At 38.0% G+C, this 26796-nt stretch overlaps 1 protein-coding gene across 1 annotated transcript in view; it reads right to left on the bottom strand.

The window, feature by feature from the left end:
• The window catches only part of LOC121341389 (prolyl endopeptidase), an 85025-nt gene that overhangs the window by 23561 nt on the left and 34668 nt on the right, over window positions 1-26796 (bottom strand). The window contains exons 8-10 of the mRNA XM_041414851.1: window positions 23542-23733; window positions 14853-15050; window positions 11190-11293 (exon numbers count right to left, since the gene is read on the bottom strand). Coding sequence (XP_041270785.1) covers window positions 11190-11293; window positions 14853-15050; window positions 23542-23733 — 494 coding nt within the window. The remainder of the gene's footprint in view (window positions 1-11189; window positions 11294-14852; window positions 15051-23541; window positions 23734-26796) is intronic.

The following is a 26796-nucleotide window of genomic DNA, read 5'->3' as shown; positions in this document are numbered from 1 at the left end:
GTTAAACTGCTTTCCACCACGATGATGAATGTTAATTAACAAGAAAAACCCTAACCCACCAAACAGTTTTGACCCTGGATAAAGACAGCAAGTATAATTTTATTGGGCTGCAGTGATTACGTGTGTATATATATATCAAGAGTTTATCTGCATTTCTTACCAGTTCTAATTTGGTTTTGTCTCCTTTAGGTAGTTAATGCATAGCTATCATTATCAATCTTCCAAATGTAATTTATTTCTCTGTTGTGCTTCAAGATGTGGTTGGTAAGGGCCCTGTGATGGTCTGCATTTCCATGCTGTCCAGCACACTGCTGAATGTGGCCCATGAATAAGACTCAATAAACAAGCAAATAAAGGAGCAACAACCTTCCAATCTGTTCTCTGCTGGCTGCCCCACCTCCTTAAACCTCTTGGTAACAGTCGCATGCCAAACCTAATAAATAATTGCATAAACTACTTATGAACTTGTATGTGCCTGGAGGCCTGCAACTCTGAAACACAAACCTCCCAGCTCTGCCAGAGCCACTGCTATTCTGAAAACACTCCAGTTCCCCAGTTGCCTACAGAGACACTATTGAGAATGAGAGATGCATCCACTGTAAAGTGTTTAAATGGGAGTATGGAGCTGTGGTGAAGCTTAATTGCTAACAGGAAACACGGAGACACTGCAGAAAATAGGGGACAAGGGAGTCCTTTCTGGAAAGAGTAACAAAGAGAAGCCATAACTACTTGAAATAAAGAAATGCAATCCAGCAAGGCCAGAAATACAACATACTATATAACCTGACAGATGCAATCACATAAAGAACAGTGAAGAACTCCCTAAAAAGTAATTTAGAAAAGTATCTTGGAGATGTAGACATGCCAAACTGAACTTGAATGATGAATTGTTAGGGAAAAGGCAATCCCTACATGAGGACATATAAACCAAAGTCTCGCCCACAATGTTTTATGAAGTAACCCCTCCTGTTGCATTCACATTTGCAAAGTCTCTGCTGGAGTGCTGTGTTCAGCTGAAACCATGGCACACCATATGCTGAGCATCTAAACAGACTCCAGGAAGAGGATGCAGAGTGATAAGAGGTCAGGAAATACAATCCACTACATAAACTGAACACAGTGCAGATTTTTCTTTTGTTTTGATTGTTTTTAGTCTAAAGGAAAATAAAATTGAGGGGGACACAGTGTCAGTCTTTAAATGTGCAGAAGTTGGCTGTAACCTGAAGAGAACCAATTGCCTTCCAAGGCAGTGAGGGACACAAAGCAACGCATTTCAAACTCAAGAAGGGAATTCAGGTGAGACCTTTAGGTGGTGTACTCCAATGCCCTGCAAAAGCTTTTCAACAGGAAACTCAGTGAGAAGCTGGGACAGATTGCCTAGGGAGTGTGAAGGCATTTAAATACAAGGCAGACAGAAATCAGGCAGGAATAGGTACAGACACTAGTGACCTGCCATAGTGCCCATGACAGCTCAGTCACGCCCATGTCACCACCACATCCAAACACACCACCACATCCAAACACATTCAGGCATGGTACTTTCTTCTTTTTCCCAGCCTTTTTACCCCTTGTTTATTACAGCAGCTCTGCTACAGGTTTTTCTGTTCACAGCTGCAGCCACCTGTTGGGCAGTAGAATTTGGTTTCTCTCTTCTTGCAGGAAAATCCTACCTCCTGGGACTCCAATAGATAAGATGAGTTCTGAGATTGTTCTTACACAGATTTTATGTGATTTCAAGAAGAGAAGCTTCAAAAGCAGAAGTGAAGAAGACAGAATCTAAAACAGATCAAGCGCCTCCCTTCTCCTTTGCCTTTCATAAAACCATGAAACAGAGAAATGTGAAGGCCATCCAGGGACTTTACATACATAACAAAATCTACAGGAACAGCTGGTGAGAACAGAGATATATTCAAAAATCCACCACTTGCACTATGTATCTGTATTAGTTAAACTTGAGAAAATGGTTTAAAAATTTAAGCATTTAACACTTACATGTTAAAACCAAAGAAAACATTTTTAAAACTTGCCCATGTATATAACATAGATGAGCAAACACCTACTAACAGAGTGCCCAACATTTTATTTTCAAATAATGTGAGTCTCACTAACAAAAAAATTACTATAATTGGTACTGTTCTGGAAATTTGTTTGAATTTGAACACTGTCCTACGGCACAGACAGATACATACCTGGGTATATAACTCTTACTAAGAGTAAATCCCCCTCCTAGGAAACCTAATGACTATTAAATGCACTTAGATGACACTGCTAGCACAGTACTGAAAAATACAACCAGAAGAGTCTGGTTTTCTTGGAGGCCTAGAAAAGGCAGTCAGTGTGTCTCCCTGCTAAGTCAGTGGCTTGAATGCTGGCCCACAGCAGTGATGACTGACAACTGCAATCATCTAATGATCTTCTGCCAGCTGAAAAAAACTTATGATTGTGGTCCCAGAGCAATCTGTCCTCAATACAGCATTATCATCACAATTAAACCCCACCCCACCAGCCAGGCTCTATGAGGCAAAATGATGGGTGGGCAGATGGACAGAAATATTCCCATTCTGTAGAGGAGCATTCTCATTCTGAACAATGCTGGCATGCCAAAGTTTGACATTTATCCTCTTAGTGAGAAAAGGAGCAGCTATCACTTTTTTCTTTCAGTAGAGGACTATGCTGAAATTTCCCATTTTTATGACTACTTGGTTTAAGCAAGAATTAAGCAGATATAAAGAGGCTTTAGACCATTTTTTTTCTGTGGAACCATTCTGTGTTTGACCTTCTACCATGAATGGTATTGGCCATTCAATCTGCACTATACAAGACAAACAAACAATGATCAAAAGACTGTGTGCAGTCAGCCTTTATTACTATTAGACATATCAAGAGGGGGGCTTTTTATTGATGCTAAAGTTCTCTGAACTATTTGTGTAAGATTTTAATAACCATCTTGATTAAGTTTTCAATCCACATCTGAAAACTCAACTCTGAGGATCAGCAAACCACTGCCATTAGAACAGCAAGCCATATCCCCAGAGCAACACCTCATCAATGTGAAGCCATGGAAAAATTTCATCCCGAATGTTTCTGTTCCTGTAGAATGAAGTTAATAATATTCACTACCTTTGAGAAATAACACTGATAAGCCTATACAAATGGGAGAAGAAAAGCTGGAAGTAGATTCCTACTGAGGAACATTAAACAGAATTCTTACTTACCTTGTGAGTAAGAGACTTAATTAAAATAGCAATGTGTTCATGCTTAATTAGTGGAGGTGAGTTCAATCAGAGGAGTGAATATGAAAGTTCCAGGAGAAAGAGAAGGGAAGAAATTCTTCAGTGAGTTTTTAGAAAGAAGACAAACCCCAAGTATTTTTACTAAAGCATTATCATTTTAATATCTCTATATCAGCAAAGAATCTACCTACTGAGGTTCCTGAAGACTTCAACACATGTGTTTATTTAAGGTGTCTGAGTGAACGACTTTTTAAATCTTTTTTATGGCAAAAGGTATTTTTCCATTTACTGTAAAAATCAAAACTATTTTTTATTTACAATCAACAGTGCAATAATTTAAGACATGTGAGGCAATCCTTTAAGCTCCACTAAATTCCTTAAGCTCTTGTTTAAAACTCCTGGGTGCAAAGAGGAATTCAATTCACTATAAACACTATGTTCAATGCTTACAGGTCTGTTTCAGTCCGTGTTTCAGTCCTATTTCGCCTTGTGTTTTAAGGAATTCTGAGAGAGCGTGGAATGCAGCTTGGGATTAAGTAAGCCAACTAACATCTCCCTTCACAAGAAAAATGGAAAACAAACCACTGCAAGTTCAAACAAAAGTTCTACTGAGTAAGGCACAGGAATAGTATTTCATAATGAGTTTCAGTTAAACTACTAAGCAATCACTTCTCTTGTATGCTTGAAACAAATGAATGTTTTTATAAAGTCTAGAGCATGAAGGGTCTACATATGCTTCCATTTTAAGAAGCTCTCCAGCTCCCTACACACTCAACAGAAAAATAAACAATTTACTATTAAAAGCTTGGAACTATTGGATATCAAAGCCTATATGACAATACAAAACAGAGAGTATTTTAAAAAATATTTTAGTATTATTTCCCACATTGTGTGGTCAGTAGTGTGCTAATTCTTCCTGAGAGAAGTTCTGCACTCCCCTGCATCCCAAACCACACCACATCTCCATTGTTCTGAATTCTGCTAACAAAAGCTCCCAACTTCCTAAACTATGCATCAATCCCCAGTGGTATATAAGGGAATAGAGCAAAACCAGACACTTAGACCTTAAAATAGGATTTGAACTGGGTTGGTGAAGAAAGCAATGCAAAGTCTATCACTTCATCCTCTTATTTGGAATAGAGAGATGTGGTTCCTACTCCAGATACCAAAGGAATATCTGAACTGCATTGGATAGGGCTACTTAAATTATAATGGATGTAGAAACAACTGCTATTCTGTTACTCCAGCATATGGATTTCAAAGTTCAAGAGCATTTAAGGTCATTATAGAAAATCCATTTCTTGGTACTCTACCTAGATGTAAAGTCCTTGATTCTGACAACTTCCTCCCTTAGAAAGGAGTGTAATGTGGGCAAATATTTAATATACAATCTCTTAGCTTTCGAGAACTACAAGGGCCTTTAAATTAGAGTGCTACATTTTCAGTGTTTCAGTGTTTCTTCACCGACCTCCAATTAGAAGAGGTAATGGCAGACTAATGTGGTGTTTGTAACAATCACATGCCAAGGGTGTAAGATACTATATTCCACAGGCAACCTGCCAACGCTGTCACAGTTGTCACTGTGATTTTGTTGATGTCCTCCAGAGAGAGACTGGTGCCTTAGTGCCAAACACTAGGTGAGATCAGAGTCAATGATTCCAATCTCCTTCCTGGGAGCTCTGAAAGAAGTGGCTCAAAGCTTATTTCCCTCCTGCAAGACAGCAGGTGTCTGCCATACTGTGGCAAGCACTAAAACTGTTGTGTTTGTGACATTCCTTCTTCCCACCAATATTTCACAGAATCACAGAATATGCTTAGTTGGAAGGGACCCACAAGCATTACTGAGTCCAACTCCTAGCCCTGCAGAGGACCATCCCCAAGAGTCACACCACGTGCCAGAAAGTATTGTCCAAAGCTTCTTGAACTCTTTTTCTTCCTTACTGCAATACAAAACCTCAAGGAAATAAAAAGAATAAAATAGAAACAAACAATAAGCAACTTGTTTTCCCCAAGCATTAATTATATCCTCCCATCCCATGAGATCAAGGCAGGATTCAAACCCCAAATATTGTGAGAAGAAAGTCCAACTCTTCAAAAATCAACCCCTTTTTGCTTGTGATGGATTCTTAGGAGAGGGATGAAAATGATGCCAAAATTAGTTACTCCTCTGTAGAAAAGGGAAAAATTATTTGTCTCTGCTTAGAATCAGTTGCAAGTACATGCCCTCAGTTCTCTGGTATGAGAGTACTTTGTCTCAGCAGATAGATTCAAAGCTACTCAACTTTTCTCCAACTTACAAAGATTTATTATTATAGAAAGTCACACTTGAGTTCTGGTCAATGGGGTTGGCATTTGGGCTGGCACTGTGTAACACCTTCATCAGCAAAATGGACAGTGGGACTGAGAGTATCCTCAGCAAGTTTGCTGACACCAAGCTGTGCACTGCAGTGGACGTGCTGGAGGGAAGGGATGTCAACTTGAGGGACCTTGGCAGGCTTGAGAGGTGGGACTGTGTGAACCTCATGAAGTTCAACAAGGCCAAGTGCAAACTCTGCACTTGGATCGACACGATCCCAAGCACAAATTCAGGCTAGGTGGAAGTGGACTGAGAGCAGCCCTGAGTGTCGGAGTCTCTGTGATCAAGATGACCCCGAGGTGTTAGAAAGTCTCTTTTTTTCCCAGCGCTGTGACCAAAGAAGGAGTCAGGATTCCTCGGCTCTGGTTTCCAAGGTTGTTTATTTTCTCTTATCTAATACATTCTTTCTCTGACCTGCTGAGGTCTGTCTGGCAAGTTGGTTCGTGGCATACTGACCGCCCTTGGGGTAGTGTTAACATTTTATACTAAGAACTACGTGTACTTTATTTACAGTAATTTTCCAATATCTATCACCTATGTTAGATGGTCTGACTCTACTCTAAACCAATCTAAAAGTGCCACCATCACACAGAAGATGGAAGCTAAGAAGGAGAAGGAGGAAGGACAGGACATGCCCAAATTCGTCCATCTTGCCTCCTGAGCCCCCATTCTAAAACCCCAAAATTCTACTTTTTCGCCCTGTGACAAACTATCATTCTACTTAAACTCTTGTGGCTTGTAAATCTTGATACAAAGTTGGTAATTTTCTCCATGGGCTAAAATCAAAGGCACAGGTGTCTTTGACTCCATGCCAAGGTCTCTGAGCCCCCTGCCAAGGGCTCGAACCATCCACGGAAGCCAGAGGAATGTCTTGGGTTCCGATACCTGAGGAGAAATACTTGGGGGTGTTGGCTGACCAGACACTCAATGTGTCCCAGCCAATGCGCACTCACAGCTCAGAAAGCCAATTGTGTCCAGGGCTGCATCAAAAGAAGCATGGCCAGCAGGTCACCACTCTGGTGAGGCCCCACCTGGAGCACTGCAGCCAGCTCTGGGGTGCCCAACACATGCACTGGCATGTCAGAGCAGGCCCAGAGGGGACACATGAAAATCATCAGAGGGCTGGAGCACCCCTCCTGTGAAGACAGGCTGAGAAAGCTGGGATCGTTCAGCCTGGAGAATGCTTTGGGGTTGCCTAATTGTGACTTTCCAGTACCTTAGAGGGACCTATAAAAGAAGTGGAGAGGAACTTTTTACAAGGGAATATTGCAATAGAAAAAAAAGAAATGGGCTTAAACTGCAGGAGGCAAAGTCTAGATGAGAAATTATGAATAAATTCTTTACTGTGAGAGTGGTGAGACACTGGAACATACACTGGAACACTGGTTGCCCAAAGAAGATGTGGATGCATGATCCTCAGAAGTGTTCAAGGCCAGGATGGATGGAACTTTGAGCAACCTGGTCTAGTGGAAGATGTCACTGCCCATAGCAGTGGGGTTGGAACTAAATGATTGAAATCCCTTCCAACTCAAACCATTCTTTGATTCTATGACATATATGTGGGTAAGGGGAAAAAAAACTATGTTAAGACCATCTCTATAGCCACACTGAAAAAAACCAGAGATAATTATAGTATCAGCTCTTGCATTGCTTAGCAGGTTGAGCTTACTACAGTTTTCAGAGGACACTGCTTTCCTCTGTTATTTTTATATTAATGAGGGAATCTAATGCTCATGGAATGACACCACCAGCAACAGCAAGATCCAGGAATAGCATGGGCAGGTGCTGTGCACAAGTTTCTCTGCCAGTCAATCTCAAGCCTGACTCATCTTCTCTCAGTGTTGTATTTTCCTGAAGCAGAGATTAATCAATGTGCCAAACTGTATGGTGTAAAGTTCCACTTGGAATGAGAATGACTGTAGACTAGTTTTCCCCATTAATGCCTCATAACTTGAAATCAGTACTGCAAGGGCTTGGTGACGGGAGGTAAAGACTGAGCAAGAAAAGAAAAAAATTCTTATGAAAATTACTTCACCTGCAAAAGTAATTTCTGCAAAAGAAAGGTGGAAATTCATTCCAGCCCGAAGAGAAATATCTCTTTTAAGACCTGTGCTTCTTGCATTTGTGCTGCAATATCTAAACAGCAGCTGCTTTTTAAATCAAACTAAGTTGTAAAACGAAGTTGTGTTATGAATTCCACTTTTGCAAGAGCTAATCCAAAGTGCATCTGTCAATAGCAACATCTATTTTTGGTTCATCTCAAAGTATTTTAAGTACTGGAGGGTATTCAAAGAATGGTAAAAGGAGCCAATCAACATTTTTATTGTTGCAAATTTAACACTTAAAAGCCTACACATCAACCTTAAAGTAGGTGTGTTGTGAGCAACACCAGAAGACTGTTTATCCATGATTAAGTGTCAGTGTGAGGTGCTAACATGGAGAGGCATATAAGTACATAGCTGGCAACTTTACAGAGATAAAATACTTTTATTCAAATAAGATGCTTTTATTTAAAGCAACAGTTGAGTTATTAACACAATAAATATCTTAGGGCAAGTGTTGTTTTTAAGCTCCTGCAAAATTGTTTTTTTCCTTCTGTAAAGCCCATCCCAGGCTATTTCCTGAAAAAGTCTGTCATTGTGATAGATGGAAGTATGCAGGGAAGAAAAACCAAATTTCAAGAAGTGCTTGACAAAGGAAGAGTAATTAATGCAACTTAATGTATCATTTAACAAAAGTAGCTAGGATAAATTTTTGGTGTGTGGCAAGCATATTAAACAGTTTGACTTCTTCATGAAGGTTATACAGTTTTTCAAGGTAAGGGCATAAGTACAAGTTAGAACACAGTAAATGAGACTGTACTTGCAGGGTGTCACACGGAGCCAATAACTTACAAACATGCTCCCACCCTGGTGCAAAAGACAGGTGTGTTGAAACAGCTCTCCCTTCAGTGCAAGTTGTTAATTTGTTCTTAGTTTGGGCTGTCAAAGTGTAAGATCTTAACCTAGGTACAAAAAAAGCAGCAGCTCTACCACAAATTTTCTTCGTGTAGTAAAGCTCATCACTAGTCTACCCCTGCACTTCACAACATATACTAAATACAGCAGATTGGATTTGAAAGACAAAAAACAGGCACTGTGGCAATTTTCCAGTTGCCATTAATTCAGGTTTCATATACACGTGACACCTTACATTTCAGTTCAAATCTTGTCCCTGTTATATTCAAAGACTTTTGAAGAACAACTCATTATAGTTTCATATATGCTACACAGCAAAGCTGGGAAGATTGCTAGTATTAGTAGGTATTTTTTCAGGTATATGAGAATAAAGAAAGAACTTTGGCAGGAGACCTGCCTTTCATTAAGGACATGGATTAGGACAGTCAGCAACATTATCCTTTCCTACTGTGTAATTCTGATGGAAATTAAAATTATTAAATAGATTCTGCAGCATTGTTCATTCTCCCTTAATAATCAGGGTTTGCCTACTTTCAGTATATTTCTTGCATTCTTATTTTTGATTTTTTTTTCACAATTCCCTGCAACATTGCCCGTGTTTTGAAATGGCTATGTATTCATTTAGCTTGACAGCCTGTTATACCCTACTTTGATACCCTTCCATCCCTTTTCCCTCCTCCAAGCAGAAGCACCATCCAGGCTCTAAGTGGGACCACCCAAATGGAAACAAAGACTGGAGTCCATCAGACCTGTGCAGTACTGACAGGCTCAGTTACTACAAACTTGAGCAGGCAGTCCCAGCCCTGGCCTTGATAAACAGCCTTTTTCACAGCTTAGCTGAGATTCCTCCATGGATCTGAATGAAACATATCAAAAACTAATTTCCAAGAGGTTGCCATACTGCGATCATTTGCTGGTATAAGGCAAAACTGGATGACTGGTGAGCCAAGAGTGCTCTTCATAAGCACTGATCCCAGTGTCAACACACAGGTCACATTTCCCTAGAGCTGGAAGTGAGCAGAAGCTGAGTAAGGAGAAAACCAGAAACAGTGATACTGACTTCCACCACATTACAGCCTAGCAGTGAATCTCTGCCAGTGCTTTACAAAGTGAAGGTTTCCAAGAGCATAGCAACAGCATGCCTCCTCCTTGAAATTATTTGTATCACTGTTCTACTTTACCTTAATTTAGCATGTAATTGATTTAAGTGTAAAATGAGATTTTATTTTTCCAGACATTTATTTTATAAAATTTGATTTACTAGAAAAATACATTACTTCTGATTTACAGCAACCTCTTCTATACCCTTTTTAATTACATGGGTATTTGTATTTCATTATTATCCTTCTGAGTTTGATGGCAGCATTACAATTGTACCAAGCTCCTTCCTAAAGAGAATGCAGTTTTCTTTGTCTTATCCAGCTCCCTCTGCCCTAAAATTATCCTAAGGAAGTCCCTTAATGAATTTGAGTGAAGCAGCAAAAATGTATTCCCTGTGAGAACATTTCCAGGAAATTGTTCTCTACCACACTCTTATTTCTGTCTGGAGATGCAGAGACAAACAGATGGGGCTGTTTACAACCACTTCATGTACACATACTACTGCCTTTACACTTTTAGAGAATGTGCCTTGGCATATGTCAGAGGCAAAATTAAAAATAAGATATTAAGAGAAGTATCTAATCTCCTCGAAAACTTCAAGCCATGCTGTCACAAGGCTTTATGTTGCTTACCTTCTATGTAATTTCACCTTTTTGCAAGCTAAGCTTATTTAAGTTCCACTTTTGGCACTAGACTTTGTTATGCCTTTGTTTATAGAAAGAAAAAGCCTCTATTCCATTCTTACTGTTAGTCAGAAGATTAAAACATCCTACATATTAAAAAATGAATCCACCCTCCAATATTTATTCTATAAATTGCAGGTCTTAAATATGCTAAGCATCCCAATATAATGACTGCTTTCCTAGAGCCATAATGATTTCTGTTGTGTCACCATCCCTGGATGTTTCTAAAAGACAAATAGATGAGCACTTAGTGTCACATTTAGTGATGGACTTGGCCATATTGGGTTTATGGTTGGAATTTGTCTGAAAAGGTCTTTTTCAACCTAAATAATTCTATGATTTCAATGAATTTCCATGAACTCTCTCTGCAAGTTGCATACCTGTCTTAAAAGTCTTGACCAGGGCACAGTATTTTATCAGGGTCTTACCAAAGCTGTGTTTAGTGGAAAGATCATTTAGTACTTGAAGTGTGTATTTTGTATCATCATTTTAGTAATAATACTTGTTACGATGTCAAAGCAGTTGTTTATGAAGAACCCTGTATTTTCCTGAACCTGTTCCATATAATCTGTAGCTTACACTGTTTTCCACTGCTAAAAGCTAATTTCTTTCAACTTCATAAACCTGAAATTTAGCTAATTCTTATACACCTTCACTATGTGTAACAGGCACTTCCAAAGGAGTCTCCACACTACTACACTGAGATACTTGTCTGAGCCTTTAGAGCACCTACAATAGTATTTCAATTCAAAACCAAAGCATGGTTCTAAAGCAAGTCTCCCCACCAACAGCTAAGTCCAGTTATCTTGAGCTCTTGCATAGGTGATGAGAGCAAGACAGCAGTGTTCATGTTTATTACCTGAATTGTCTGGTAAACAGAAGGATCAAATCCTTTAACAGTCACTTCTCGGAAAACTCTTGGCTCCAGTTCCTCTTTGGTCAGATCACAGTGATATATAATACCTAAAATACAGAATACAATGCAAGCTTGTCAGCTTAGTATATATCCATCATTAAAAAGATGCCAATTTAGGTACTGTGATGGAGTCATGAATAGGAAAGGTAACTCGGCAGGGTGAAAATCAGTAGTTCTGGACACATTTTGTCATTTATTATACAATAGAACACTTACATATATGCATTTCACCTAGGAGGGGTGCAAAGGCTTTTGTGCAGAAGGAGTAATTCTCATCACTCACACAAAGCCAGGGGGGCTTAAACAAAATAGGGGGAAAAAATGATTCACGTGAAGTGAGAAAGGACTTATTAAAAACAATAATGTCAGAAGAAAGAAACGTAAAGTCAAATATAAAACATTCCCTTTTACATGCACCAGACTAATAATAAATACATGAAGAATTTCACTCAGGTCAACAATTTTCTTCTTATGGTAAAATATTTGAAATTAAAATTCAAATGGCCCAGATAACTGAAAGAGCTAAACATCCACTTGAAATTGTGACAGACTAGCGCAGGTTACCTATGGAACTGAACAAAATCTGGTCTTGAGTAGCTTCTCTTACATCTTGATCTTGCAGGTTTGAAGATGACTTCACTTGAGTTGGACATATGATTTCCAAACGATTATGCATATGAGAAAACTTAGGTCTATAAATAGTATAGAAGTTCTAGGTTGCAGCAGAGGCCGAATCACAGGGAATGCAGCTATCTAGACACTACACAGATGTGTAATTAACCAAGAATAATTCTGCATTTACACTGTAAAATGTATTTCCTATAATTCAACCCTAATAACATTTGAGTATGTGTCATACAACATGACTATCATGTTTGCACACTGGTTAACATACTAAAAAATCCTAATATTCATGCCTGTACTACAGATACATGTGATACGTAAACTAACTTGAGTGTTATTCTTTTTCTCCTTTATAACAAGCAGGTCCCTGCAAAATTTGGAACGTTTATGAGGGAAAAGAACACTAAAAGATATGGCATCCTCATCCTTAAGATCTGGGATCCTCAATGTAATAAAGTTAACCAAGGTGGACAGGACTTGATTGAAATCCTGATGTATTGTGTGCATTATAGATAAATTCAGGAAATAGAAGTAATTACTACAGAGGATATAATTATACAAATTCATACAGACTAAAACATTAAATAATGAGGAAACTTATCTGATAGCAGGGAATTGCCTCTTCAAGTAAGTGTTATAGACCAGAAAATCAGGAAGATAGAGATTGGTAAACAAATGCAGATGTAAACAAACATTTCTAGCAATTGATAAAGCCTTTTTCCATAACTGAATTAACAGGGGACTAAAAGTAGGACTACTCTAGTCTGCTGTGATTTTTTTGCATTTACCACAAAATTACTAGCAAGTCTAATCAGGTTGATAGGTTCAAACCAGCATTAAGGCAGCATTTCCCTTAAAGATGAGAATCCAGAAAATGATGTGGAAGTTCAGTGTAAAGCCATCCAGGCAGCAACAGCAGAGCAGCTGTTTGACACACAGGCAGCTGCTCAAGATGGGCCATGAACTGGGAAACACTGCACACAGGGCAGGCAGAATTCCCACATCTTAGCAAATCACACAATGAAGAATAAGCACAGCCACAGACTGCATTTCCAGAGCAAATCAACCTAATGTTATACAAACGTGCAATTCAACCCCTGCTACTGCATCTCTTGTTCTGTTGTATTTTTAGTGTGACAGCAGTTAATATAAAAAAACATTGCAGTATTTGTAACTGTTTTGCTGGGTACTAAATAAATGTAACGCCAGTGGTCACCTAAGCATATGACCACAGTGGACAGCAGGGATAGCCATATTTTTCAGGGAATAACAGAAATTATTTTATGGTGTCAGCATATATGGGTTTAGAACTGCTTCACTCATTATTTCATATATATGGCTATTATTACTTTTGTTGTAGGTATTAAACACAAGTATGTTAATTTGTTTCTCATTAGAAAAAAAAAAGAATAGTCCAACCTAATACAGGTGCAAATGATATTGACAGTAAAGTAGGAATATCTAGGTTAACCAAGGATCAGCCCCATACTTTTTGTATGATTATTCCTCTGATGAGGTGAATAGAGGTTGCACACAAACTAAAATAAACCTACCTGAAAATTACTGCTCTGGTCTGCTTTTCTCATTCTTTCCTTATCCTCATACAGTCTACCTACATTTCTTACCTCCCCTTTTTCTTCCAGATTCCAGGTCACTCTGCCCCAGTTAACAGAGCTATGCCATAGTGAATTCTTTGTAGATGCTAAGGAAATCAATGAAAAGGAGAAAAATAATCTGCCTAAGCAACCAGCAGGCAGTGAGAGCAGCTATTGCTGGCCAGCTGGAAAGCCACAGGCTAAAACAGATCTGGGCTCTTCCCCTACACATTTTTAGCAGCTGCAGAAAGTCGACTGGATCAGCTGAGATAGCTGAGATGAATGGTGCAGGCCTGCAAAACTGGCGACTTCTGGGTAAATGAACTATGAACCATCAAGCTGGACAAAGAGACAAATGCAAGAGTGTCCTCAAGCTACTCTCCAGCTGCAAGGCTGCAACAATCTGAATGTTGTTTAAAAGAGGAACTGAAAATAGATCATATTTCTGTTTATGTAAATGGTAGGACAATAGGCAATTCATCATACTTATCTGCTAAGATTGAAACCTAATTTTGATTATTTGACATAATCCTTTCTAGCAAAACCAGCAAACTTGTCTAAAGTATTTTACAGCCATTTTGCAATGTAATGTTGCTGTGCTCTAACTGAAACATGCAAAAACATAGGTCAGATCCTATAAGCACATTTTTTATCCCTTTATGATAACAAAACCTTGGAAGGAGATAAAGATGCTGAATCCTATCTGCCCCTTCATATTTGAATCCCATCTTGTATTAGGTATTGATTGTTTGGGCCATAAAGACAGAAAAAAAAAGAGTGAACAGTAAATACATTCTCTTGTCATATACTAGATTGATAACTGTGTAGAAGCCCCCTTCCTATGCAAATCCTAGAATATTTACTGTTTTGCCACACCTGTATTATGTAATGTTTTGGACAGCTCCAGCTTTGCAGGACTCTACAAAGACAATTCCTACAGCAACACCAAATACTGTAAGGACAGACAGTAAGGATGCTCAAATAAGGCTATGCATAAATGAATCATAAAACTGTCAGAGAACAATTTCTGTGACTTTTATTAATGTTTTTTAAAATTGTGATTAAAAATCACATTAAACACATTAACAATTATCTTTCACTGAGTTTTTCAACTTCTTTCTTGCTGTATGAAGCAAGAACTGTGAGAATGCTACAATTTTATCTCCAGTACAAGTCAGTCTTAAGTCTTAATACAGATTTCTCAAATACTAATACTTATTTAGGCTTGATGGATCAAAGACTGATACATTTTTATGTGCACAATCACTGCTAACATGGGTGGAAAGCAGTTTTATACCAATATACCAAATAACTACTAAACTACAGAAAATCAGAAAGACACTGTTCTCGGGAAAAGGAACAATAACATGTGATCAAAAAATCTTACCTGGAGATAAAAAGGAAGTAAACTGGTAGAATATTTCAGTGTCCTTCTTTTGGCCACTATATCCCACAATACTACCAACTTCTAGGGGAAACGTCTTGAGATGTGCACCAGTGGCTAGGTCATGAAGCTGCAGGATATTCTTCACATCATGCAGGTAGCATAAAACCAGGAAATTGGACCTCACACAAGCAACCCATTCTGCACAGTATGGAAAAGAAAAACAAAGCCACAGAAAATACAATTTAAATCCATACTCTGATTCTATGCATTTAGCATTAAATGCATGCAGCAAAATTTCTGACACGCACTATTTTTAACTCTTAAATCTTTGTAAATAAACCCAAAATAAAATCTGACATTCTCTGGAAATGCATTAACCATGCTGCCTAAAGTTAATTTATGCAGACACAGGAATAAAGAATTGCTTAATCAATATGTGTATGCATTTAGGATATTTATAGATCAATACTGCTCTTAAATATCACAGATTTCAATGCATAACCCAATCAAAACATTTATCTTTGCCAGCAATACTTATGGAAAGTATCATGGACATCAAAACAATCATTATGATTTATACTCAAACTAAACTCCTAAGGAAAAGAGAGATGATCCCATATTGCACAGTGAGGTATAGAACCTAGACATTACTATTTCTCTTGATTCTATTGCTGAAGTAATCAGGAGACTATTCTTGCAAGCAAGCCCTACTGGGTGTAAGAAAAGGGTTATTCTGGGGTGATATTCTCATCATGCCATTAAAGAAGCCCACATGCTTATTCATGATGCTGATGTTGCTAAACAGCATTCTTGAGACTGTAAGGTAATAGCAGGATGCAGCACAATGAACTCAATCCAGGAACAAATCCCTCTGCAGAGTTTCATTGCCTTTATGTCTCTCCTGGCAGTCCTAGTTCTAGTCTCACCATGTTTGTGCAGCTGTGCAGGAATGAGAACTTCTGTGCTACAGAACTTTTCCCATCTTGAGTTTGTTCCTTGGAATAATTACTAGACATTATGTGAACCTTTATTTCATGGCATGCCAGTTTTTAAATTGGACTTAAAAAAATTAAAACCAATTAAAATAAAATATCTGGGCTGTCATTTCTAAAAATCTTTGTGGTTCTAGTGACTATCTCACTTCAATCTCCATCTCTATAGCTTGTAAACTGTAGAAACTCTTTGGAGCTGCAGTTCACCCACGATATATAATGTAACATATTTTCTCCTGTGTCCTGTGTCACTGGCTTTAGATCTCTAGCGACAAGTCTGTTTATTTAGTCATACACACAGGAGAAAGATTAAAACATCTCAATCTTACTCAATATTTCTGTCATTTAAGAAATTATTTTGCAACAACAGTATTTTAACTTCTCATTAATTCACAAATTGAATACAAGCAAGACAAAATACAAGCAAAGTTAAAAATCAAAGAAAGTATCCTGAAAGAGGTAATGTAGGACATTTTTTTTGTTGGTAAGACTAGATGAGGAGGTGATTCTCATTCTCTTCCAACTACATACATACAACTTCTTCTCTGACAAAGCAGACTGGAAATCTAAATTATGGGCAAAATACCAGTGTTGGAAAATAGCTTTTTTTTTATCTGTTGGAAGCAGAGAATTAGGAGATGAACCAAATGAGCAAGAAATTTTAGGTAGGACAGACAGGGGTACAATTTAATGCCAAAGTAGCACTGTGAGATGGGGAGTTGAATGTGACAACATTGGATGAAAAAATATCAGAGCATAAGCATATACAAATTGATGGAATTTCAGTTTTATACCATTTTATGTTATTCATATCTTAACAGCTCTTTCTAGTTTCCTCAAAGTCCTATAGAGCCAAATAATTTGAATTCACAGAGTTGTAAAGAAGACAGTCTTATGAATGCATCTTTGCATATTCAAATTCCAGAATAAAAATTCTGACTTGTGTGTTGTGCCCCTTTCATTAAGGGTAAGAAGTTTTTGGAATTGAAGGTCAAAACTCATTATTTTGAAAGCATGATATATGCTTTCATATGGAGTTCAGGTCTGTCATGACCCTCTAGAGCTCAAAGACCTTTAAATACTTTTAGCTTGTTTCTGAAGGACCCGTGAAATGTAATACTTGTCTTTCTAGACATGTGAAATCATGTTTCATAAACACCTAAATAAAGCTTTACTACTCCCCTCTTCCCAAACACCACCACCATTCATATTTTTTTTTACCCTCAAACTTTCCAACACCCTCATGAGCTTCTAGTCTAAATTTGGGAATTTTCTAACCAAAGCCCTAGAGAACACTAACTGAAATTTTAGCCATGACATGAAATAATAAGGTACAGCATAACATAACACTGTTTATAAATTAGTAATCAATGTGTAATTTTAGCTCTAGTGTGGCTAAAATTTCTTAAATGAAGTTAGAGAACACGATAAACTATGTAAGTTAATAGTTCTATCCAATTACATATTTTGAAATAGAGAATCAATCTTGGCTGTATACACAAGGGGACTATGTAGTAATTTAAAATATTTTTTACACTGTCACTGCACAAATTTTCCACAATTTTTATGTGGTTTACGAAATTCATAGAAAATATGAATTTAAAAGTTAGCATCCCAAATGCAACACACTTTTTTTGTATGCAGAATTATTGCCTCTGCAATGAGCAGGAGATCCCATGAACTCCACTGGTATTCTTAACAACATCTATAATTAAAATGCCTAGTTTTACTCTCAAAATTTCTTGAAAAAAGTTTCACAAAATGGATTATAAACACTCTCAGGTCAACTTCGAATGTATATAATATATAGCTTTGCCTCAACAAAAACAAATAAGGAATTTTTATTTTAAAATTACGTTGCGGTGATGCTTTAATTCCTCACTAATTATTTGATTAAACAATTCAGTTTAATGGATTTTTTCTTCAAGAACTGATGCTCATTATTACTTTGACTTACATATTTATGAAGAGGCATTACTCTTTTTATTAGAAAGATTCAATTGCCCAGGAGAAAGGCTGCTGGCTTATGTGGGGATTTTGCTACTAAGGAACTTGCCTAGGAAGCAGCAATATCAACTCTCCATCACCTCTTTGGTTTACAAATCAGATGCTTTCAGGTGGAGATAACAGATGAGAAGCAAAATGTTTTGAAAACATTCCATGGAATTCAGGAACACAGCTTCTGTGTACAGTACCTGTATTATAACTGGGTTTGGTGCATTGCTAACTGCCTCCAAAACTTACAGTAATGCCAGCTACAAAGAAATGCAAAAATCAAAATAGAGCAAAACATTGAAGCAGACTTGAAATACCAGAAGAAAAAGAAGACACTAATAACCAACACTTATATATACAGCAAGATAAAATAATGCTGAATTATTAACAAGAGCTATTTTTTGACTGCAAGCTTTAACTTGAGTCTGTGTTATTCCCATGCTCAGCACTGAGAACCACAGCTACTGTTGGGCATGTTGCATTAGCAGCCAATCTTTTGGTTTTGCTGGCGCAGTGCAGGATGCACCCTGCATGCCTCTGCATTTCCTAGGAACTTTGGAGACGGTGTGATTTCAAATCTCCTGTCTAAGCCTGACACCACTGCTGTAGGCACCCTTTAAAGACAAATGGAGAGAAGAAATAAGCAGCTTTAGAGTGCAAATGAGCCATTTATTTTGGATACCTCATTCTGGGATACTGTGAATTGCTTTCAAACACACAAGTGATGGTTTTTAAAAAGCTAACTATCCAAAACCTCACCAATGTATAGGTCAATTTATTTTCAGTTAATACCAATGAACAGAGCAGTTACTCCCCTGGATACACCTACATTTATCAACCTACCTACTTCCAACATCCATCAGGCACAGGATTTATATTACTACACAGTAAACACTAAGAGGCTGCCTCCTCCAACCTGAGCATCGTGCTTCAGGCACCACAGAAAGATGAACACACTTGGAGGCAGTCCTAAGTACTAAAAGCAGGTGTGAAGAGTTATCCTTGGTACTGGCCAGATCTCTCTGAAGAGTACAGTGACCACTTTGTGACAACAATAGGTTACACCCAAATCTTCCAAGACCTAAATTTGTGCTAGAGGAGATACAGTTCTTAACAAGGCCTAGAAAACTGAACTCAACTGTGCCTAGAACTTCTAGTTCAACCTTCCAGAAATTAATATACTGCTACTTTCCAAAAACTCTTTTTTTCATTTTGACAGCTGTCATTAATCACAAAGCCTCTAACTTGGCACCTGCAATGTTGCTACGAACAAGTTTTTGAACTAGTTTCAGCGAAAATCCTCACACTAAACATCTGTGCCACTAACCTTAATGACTTAAAACAGTTTTGACCTTTCCTTTTTGCAGCACTAACTACAGCATGTTAAGTGTCTGAATGTACAAACATGCTTTGACAGATGCATGCTTTGACAGATGCTGATGGAGAACACACCACGCTAGAGGAGCCAAGCAGCCACAGAGCTTCATCAGGAATTGCTGAGTTACTTGATGTGTGCTGTGCTTATGTGTCCACTCAACGCATGTATTGTTGAGTGAGAGTAACTAATGCATTTCAATGGATGGCCAAAGCTGTAGCTGCAACACAGACCTAGAAGGTCTTGGTGTTTTTTTCGGTCATCACAGTGACCATAAACCATAAATGTCTCTACCAATGTTGATCTCAACTAGAATGACCTGTAACCATCACTCAAGGCTACTTACGAGTAGACTTGCAGGTAAAGCATGAGCAATTTACAGAATAAAACATGAATAATTCTGAAACAAGTGAGTAAATGTTGACAGGCCCTCATATATATACAAATATATGGCCCTCATACATATAAAGTATGTATCTTCTCACTGAGATCCCATCCTCAATGGCAGCCTGCCGTGTTAAAGTTAATGGGAAAGCTTCAACCGATTTCAACAAGTCAAGGATTTGGTGTTCCTTCCAGACTTTCCCTCCTGGTTTCATTATATGCCAAAACACAAATTTCAGCTGCAGTAACTTACCTCACCATCTCCCACACATTTATGAATTAGTTAGCAGGTTAAAGGTATAAAGAAAAATACTATTTTCCACTTGGGAATTGTAGCTGAGGGAAGGGAAGCATTTTACATGCACTGAGTTTAGGTGTGCAGATATGTACAAGGTACAGGGAGCACTGCTAGCTTTGCCTCTGCTTGTTAAATGGCCAGCTGAGATTCAGGAACTGCTCAAGATCCACTCCTCATCTACAACACGTTCAGGAATATGTCTTATTCCTCAGCCCTCCTTACTCAGGATATCTATTCTGCTTTTCATTGCCACAAGGAAACTGCTGCTCTCCACTTGCCCTGCTCTGGGTGCAATGGGGGGTGTCACAGTTCTCAAAATAAATCATTTAACCTTCCAAACCCAGCAGGTTTATCCCGTGCCTTAGAACTAGGGCTGCAGGTCTGTTATGGTCAGTCTGCATTTATGGGGTCCTAGCTGCCTTTCAATTCAGCACACTTCTTGCAGCTATGTGGTCATTTAAAGCACAAGTTCAATGTCAGATGTGAATCTGTCCTGTGGTTTTATTTCAGGCTCCCTGAAAATTAAAACTAACACTTTATAAATAAACTCCAAAGGGAAGGAAATTAGCCTCATCACACTACAATATGCTCTGAAGCGCCCCCTTCAATTCCCTTTTAAAATAGCTGTCATTTATTTCTTCCCCTCAGTTCACAGAGTAGAGATCTAAATTTACCTCACCTCTGTGTAAAATCCCTGCTGACAGTTGTAAAATGAAGTACGTGTACAACTTCACTGCAGGAATATGCTTGATTTTTCTGCTTATTTCCCAAATTCTCTCACTTATAAACAGCTCTTGAAAAAGAAAGGGTCAAAGCCAATAAAAAGTCTATCTTAAAGAATATGTTGAGGAAACCAAAAGACATTCACATCATCATGTAGGCATGTGTTTTTATTTCTTGGTTAGATTGTATTAGCTGTAGCATCTTTCTAAGAATACAATGATACTTTGCGGAACATCTCTTTATGCCAGTGATGGACACTGGTAGAGCTTCTTAATTCTCAATCATGAATTTATTATTTGTAAATAAATCTATTTCTGGAACTGCAGCTTTTACAAAATTGAATCTAAGTTAAGATGCAGAAATGAACAAGGTGTGTCTTCCACGTAGGTCATACCAGAGTAGGATCCATATATCCCAATAAAACACATTTGTGTCCTACGGTACCACTAACTATAATGCTTGTGAAGAAATACTAATACAGCTAAATTACATCTTGTTAAAGTCACTCCCACACGTAAGTAAAAAGCAGTAATACCCATTTACCCTCTGAATCACTGCTGTCTTAGTTTTTGCAGAAGGAGCTTCATTACACTGTCATCTCTTTATTGCCCAAATCAAATTCACTTCACTCCAAGGTTTTCAAGAACGAATTATTAACTGTCATTGCTATAATTATGTCTTCCTTAACAAAACCTGTAATGATTAAAAGAGTCTGACATGGAGACTGGCTTGCTTGCTGGCTATATCATGTGAAGGAGTGAGGTTTTTTATTTATTCAGGACTACAACTTCCTGAACATGATAGAACTCCCCCATATCTTGGTGCTAAGGATACAAGACTAATCTGCAAGTGTCTGTACCAAAGAAACAACTGAAGAATTTAAATTTAGTTTTCTGTAAAATCTACTATAGATTTATTAATCTACTTAAAACTCATCTTTTTATGCAGACTCTTTCATTTGTTAGTTCAACCCAATTTCTTTACATACTGCTCTAAAAAGTTACAGAAAGAGCTAGCCATATGATTGCCTGCTGTGGCTTCACATTCAAGTACAGTAAAAGATTAATGACACACAACATATTCCTGAAAATCACCCTGATGGTTTTATATGACAGATTATGTTTGCTTTCAAGTGTTTGAGAGCTGAATGCCTGTTGGGTTTACAGTCTAAAGGCCAGTGTCTTCAGCAAACCCATTCATCTGAGCTTTCAGGTTTTTTAGGGCAGTTCTTGTTAAGTCTGTACTGTCAAGGCTGCCATGTATAAACCATTAAATGAACACATGCATTAATTTTTTTTTTGTTTGTGCACAAACATGAATTCATCACAACTTTGCCTTTAGAATGAAATGGAGTTGAGCTAAATACCACAGTGCAGGGAAGAGCAGATCTGGCATTTATCTTACTGGGAAGGAATAGATAATCAGTGCTTACAGAGGCACTGGTCAAAGCTCCTTTGGCTGCCCAGACCACCTTCCATGTAAATCCACACACAGTAACCACATTTCATGTCAGTCACAGGTTTCTGTCCCATTCTGTTTATACACTTACCATGTCCAAGTCAATTTTTCAATTTGGTCCCACTTTATAAACTGCTGTGCCTCATAACTTAAGCATAGCTTAACACACTGCCAGTGAATTTGCACATGACCAAAATTAAGACTTGGAAGCAATTTTTCACTTACATCTATTATTAATTCTCTGCTTAGGACTTGAAACGTACTTCATTTAAGATGCAGGTTGATTCTGATTCAAACAGTTACCAATCTTAAGAAAAGCCTCACCAAGCCTAATTTGCTACATTTCCTTTCACTAAAATTCTCTCTATATTCTAGACCCCAGTCATTTGCAACACCACTACAATTCTAGATACGTTTAGAGCAAACATTTATGTCACACTGGGGACATCTAGGCTGGGGCAGAAATCACACACGGCACATTGTGAACTGCAGACAGAAATAAAGATTATTTTTTAAAGTGACAAAAGCCTTAAGATGACTTTGAAATGTAGTAAAATAGGTTTGTCTCAGTGAGGAAAGACAGAAGTTACACTGTATGGACATATGAAATCAGATACACAGAGAGATTTCGACTCATTCTACAAAGCAGCTCTTCACTGGAAAAGTAGCAAACATGAATTCATTTGTATAAAAATTGATTAATACAAAATTCAGAGTATTTTTGAATAACTAATTATGCTAGTCAGATAAATCATAATTGTACCTTGTACTGTATGGAGAGCAAACTACATAAATGTACATGAGGCATCTGTCAAAAAACAGCTCAAAGGTGGTTCTTCTGTATTATCTGAAACTAATTCTAAGCTTTCGTAGAACTTTCTGCAAAATGATGGGATTAAAAAATACACTTTTATTTTAATTGCATCAAAACTGAATGTTTATGTTTTGAACTTGCTTCTATACTTGAAGAATTCCCTGCCCTTACACTTTCCTGAGGCTTTTTTTTTCAAGTATTGTTTACTCCTCTTATTCCAGGAACAAAAGAAATCTGTCTCAAATTCTGACCAATTCTGTTCAAAGCAGACTGCAGTACTGCCAGATTTGCACTTTCCCTTCTTTCTGCTTACAAAGTCCCTCTTGTTGTAATCCGTGACTGTCTAGTAAACATTTATGTCACTGACATGAAGCAGGAAAATACTTTTCCCTCATTTCCTACAAACACTGAATTAAAACAAGGACAGATGAAGCAACTTCACTAGGGCCACACAGGACGTTGGAGAGAGAGAGAAAGAGATGTTCTGAATTGCTTGTATCTCAGCACGTCTTTTAAATTGCAAATCCTAACCAAAGTTTAAACACAGGAAAAAAGCAAGAATGTCTGTAAAAGATCATTCAACAGACTAATTGCTCAATTAATTTGGAAAAAGCAGAACCTAATGTCTTTAACTTGACATGAACTCTTACCTAGAACATCTTTTTCATGTTCAGGGACGAGAACTTTCCATTTGGATTCCTCTGGATCACTGAAGTCAATGTTGATTAACCGATAATTTGGAGAATGGCGATTTGTCTTGAAAGTGAACACTGTTCCTTCATTGGTGACATACTCGTACTCAGCCTCGAAGTTATCTATCAACTTCACCCATTGAAGAATTCCTGCAAGATCAAACGCAGAATGGTCAATCCCTCAAACAAAACCTTTCAATACCTGAGGGCAAGGCCCTCCTGACAATTGCTGTAGGCTCCTTCTTGAACAGGGCTGGTCACCAGAAGCAGTACAGTTATGGAAAGGCCAGAATGTGTACCAGGTATTAAGAACTTTCAAAGACTGCTCCAGATCAATAGGCCAGTTCGGAGACATGTTAAGATGACTGGTTTGGAGGAATTTCTAGCAAAATCCCGACAGAATTATGGCTCATGTTTCACCAGCTTTCCTAAGGGGCTTCTGGAGAGCTCGGATGTTTGCCACAGCAATGCTTCTACCACAGTGGCTGCTGTGAAGCCAATGCCACCCAGCACATCAGGTTCTTGTCAAGTGAGCTCACAAGTGCCCCGTTCTACAGACTTAGAATGAAGGGATGCAGCTGAGTTGCAATACTGCACTAAGTTTTCGAGTGCAACTTTATTTTTAACAGCTTTTCTAAAATTACTATTTAATTATAAAGAAATGTTTGGGGATTTTAGCTCCTGCAAAAATTTTTTTTGCATGGAAAGTTTTCCATTCTCCTTAAAAGCCCAGAACTTCCTGCAGAATAGAAATGATGCTATTGGAATGAGTACAAGAAACTTCAACATGAGGAATTTCTCTTTCAACTCAAAACCAACATTCCTGAAATGCTGTTTTGCAGAAATTTGTCACCATCAAAGGACAACTACAGTTAGCAAAAACATCTGGGTTTCTGAAGAAAGAAAACTGCATTTTGCCTATAAATCTCCTACAATATCACACTCAGTAAAATAAGCAGACTTCTCTCAAAAATAAATTGTCTCAGCTTCAGACAGTGGTACAGAGTGGGTAGTACTGACTCAACCTGAAGATGGGATTTTAAGACTCCACTGCTTTTTATTCACATTTTCCTGTTTTGCAATAGGTTGAGAGGCTAGTAGAAAGAAAAAGAAGCAAGGCTAGATAAGATATGTGATATACTTGTTATATGTACAACCCAACCTATCATCCAAACTTACTATTGCAAGCATCATATATTAGGTATGCTGAAAAATCAGAATCCTTATGTGAAACTAAAGCTCTTATTTCTTAAAATAACATTTAGTGCACTGTCTGCCCCTTTTCTAAAGCTACAGGATGGGTCTTTGCTTTTAAGTATAAACAAATAAACTGTTCATAAATCTGTTTGTGAAACTCTATAATGTAATGTTTGTATCAATAAAAAAAGCATTTCAGCTTATTTTATAATATTAAAAACCGAGCAAGTAGATCATAGCCAAACTGTAATTACAGTAAATTTTAAAAAAGAAAAGAATAATTGAAGAAGCAGTGAGATGACTAAGGTCATTTTAAACCCATTAGATGTAATAACAGAGTATAGTCAGGACGGGTACATTCATAAAGTTTGTATCTCTTAATTGCCATTTTGGTTTAAAGAAAACTTCCCTGTCTGTTTATGCAAAGTGATTAAATTCCACTTTGCGTACTGCTCTAGTATGAATTTTCCACACAGTCCAATCAATTTAGTATCCTGAGTGAATACACTTTGATTTTTCCTAAGATCCAAAGTTTTGCCCTTCTCAAGAGATTTCATGTTGAAAAGAAATCCTGCTAAGTCACTCCAGTTGCTGTGAGTTCCACAGAGAAAACCTGCTTTGATGCCCAGTAAAATAAAAGCAAATCCATCCTACAGTGAACCCTAATAAACAACATGAAAACATTTCAGGATCCCAAGTCACACGGCATTTTAGTAAACAAAAACTTTAACTGCAGAGTAACACCATAACAATACTGGTATCTGACAGAATGAAACCATCATACTGAAGTACAAGACTTCATAAAAAGAAATTGCCAGACTGTTGAAAAAACACACTTTTTTAATGGTAAATGTGCACAATAGTTGTAGTCTCCATGAGTACAATGGAACTTGGATTCCATGACGAAAAAGGACAATAATGTGACACTAGGGATTTACATTGCTTCCTTGCAACTCATTCATCCACTCCCAAATGAGCAGCTAGTAAATAAGTGAGAGGGTTGATGTTCTGCAAGGGTATACTCTGTTGTTATTATACAAAAACAAGAGCATCCATCTTATTAAAGTGGCTTTTATGTAGTCCTTAGAAGACAAATATCACAGTTGAATTATCTCTAAACCACTATCTTACTGAAGTGGTTAAATACACCACCATCTAATCCAGGATCAGAGGCAGTAACGAGGCAACTACAGGCAGCCCTTACATCAGACACATCGTTGCTGCACAGGGTATGTGCTGCAGTTCTCCAGTGAGAGGAACAAGTCCTTTGCAATGACACAGGTATCAGCCATAAGAGGATGCTTCTTTATGCTTGGTTGCAGGTGACCTAGTTGTGGCTGTGACTGAAAGGGGTATTCTAGCATTGCTTCAGATCCTTCTGCTTAGCCTTCTCCTTTGGGCTAGAAATAGCAACCTGATGGCAAAACACAAGCAGTTCACTGGGCACTAATATGGCTGAAAAGTGATGGGGACAGGCACCCTTGCTCCCCAGGTCATGCCAGTGGCAACACAAGCAAGGAACAGGCCTATAGAGTTCACTAGCATGGCACTGCCCCCACGTCAAGCACTCTGGCCTTGCTCCTCAGTAACAAAAGAACGGTATGTCTATAAGTTACAACTTCAAAAAGTACAAGACAAACAAGGTGAAGGATAGACATTGAGTCCATTCTTCATAAAAAGGAGAAAAAAGAGTTGAAGAACTGGATCTTGGTAAGGCATTTACAGGTTTAACCAGCAGCCCTCTGGGAACATGTGTATTTGAAAAGAATCACTGAGAAGTAACATTTGGATAGTCTAAGGCTACTCTTAACACCTGATTAAACGCTGAAGACTTCAGTTTAATCCACATAAGCACACAATTGAGACAGATTTATTACACACAGGAAAAACATGCCAGTTCCCTGTATACTGCTGCTATACGCTAATTCTTTCCCCTGCCAGTTCTTCTATTGAAATACATTGCTGAGAAGATAGAGATGGTTTTGCCTATATATTTTATACCAATTAATTATTCAT

The sequence above is a fragment of the Onychostruthus taczanowskii genome, unplaced genomic scaffold, assembly GCF_017590055.1.
Source record: "Onychostruthus taczanowskii isolate IOZ18803 unplaced genomic scaffold, ASM1759005v1 scaffold48, whole genome shotgun sequence".
Taxonomy (NCBI): domain Eukaryota; kingdom Metazoa; phylum Chordata; class Aves; order Passeriformes; family Passeridae; genus Onychostruthus; species Onychostruthus taczanowskii.
Note: the sequence above shows the minus strand (reverse complement) of the source record. Positions and strands in the feature narration are given on the sequence as shown.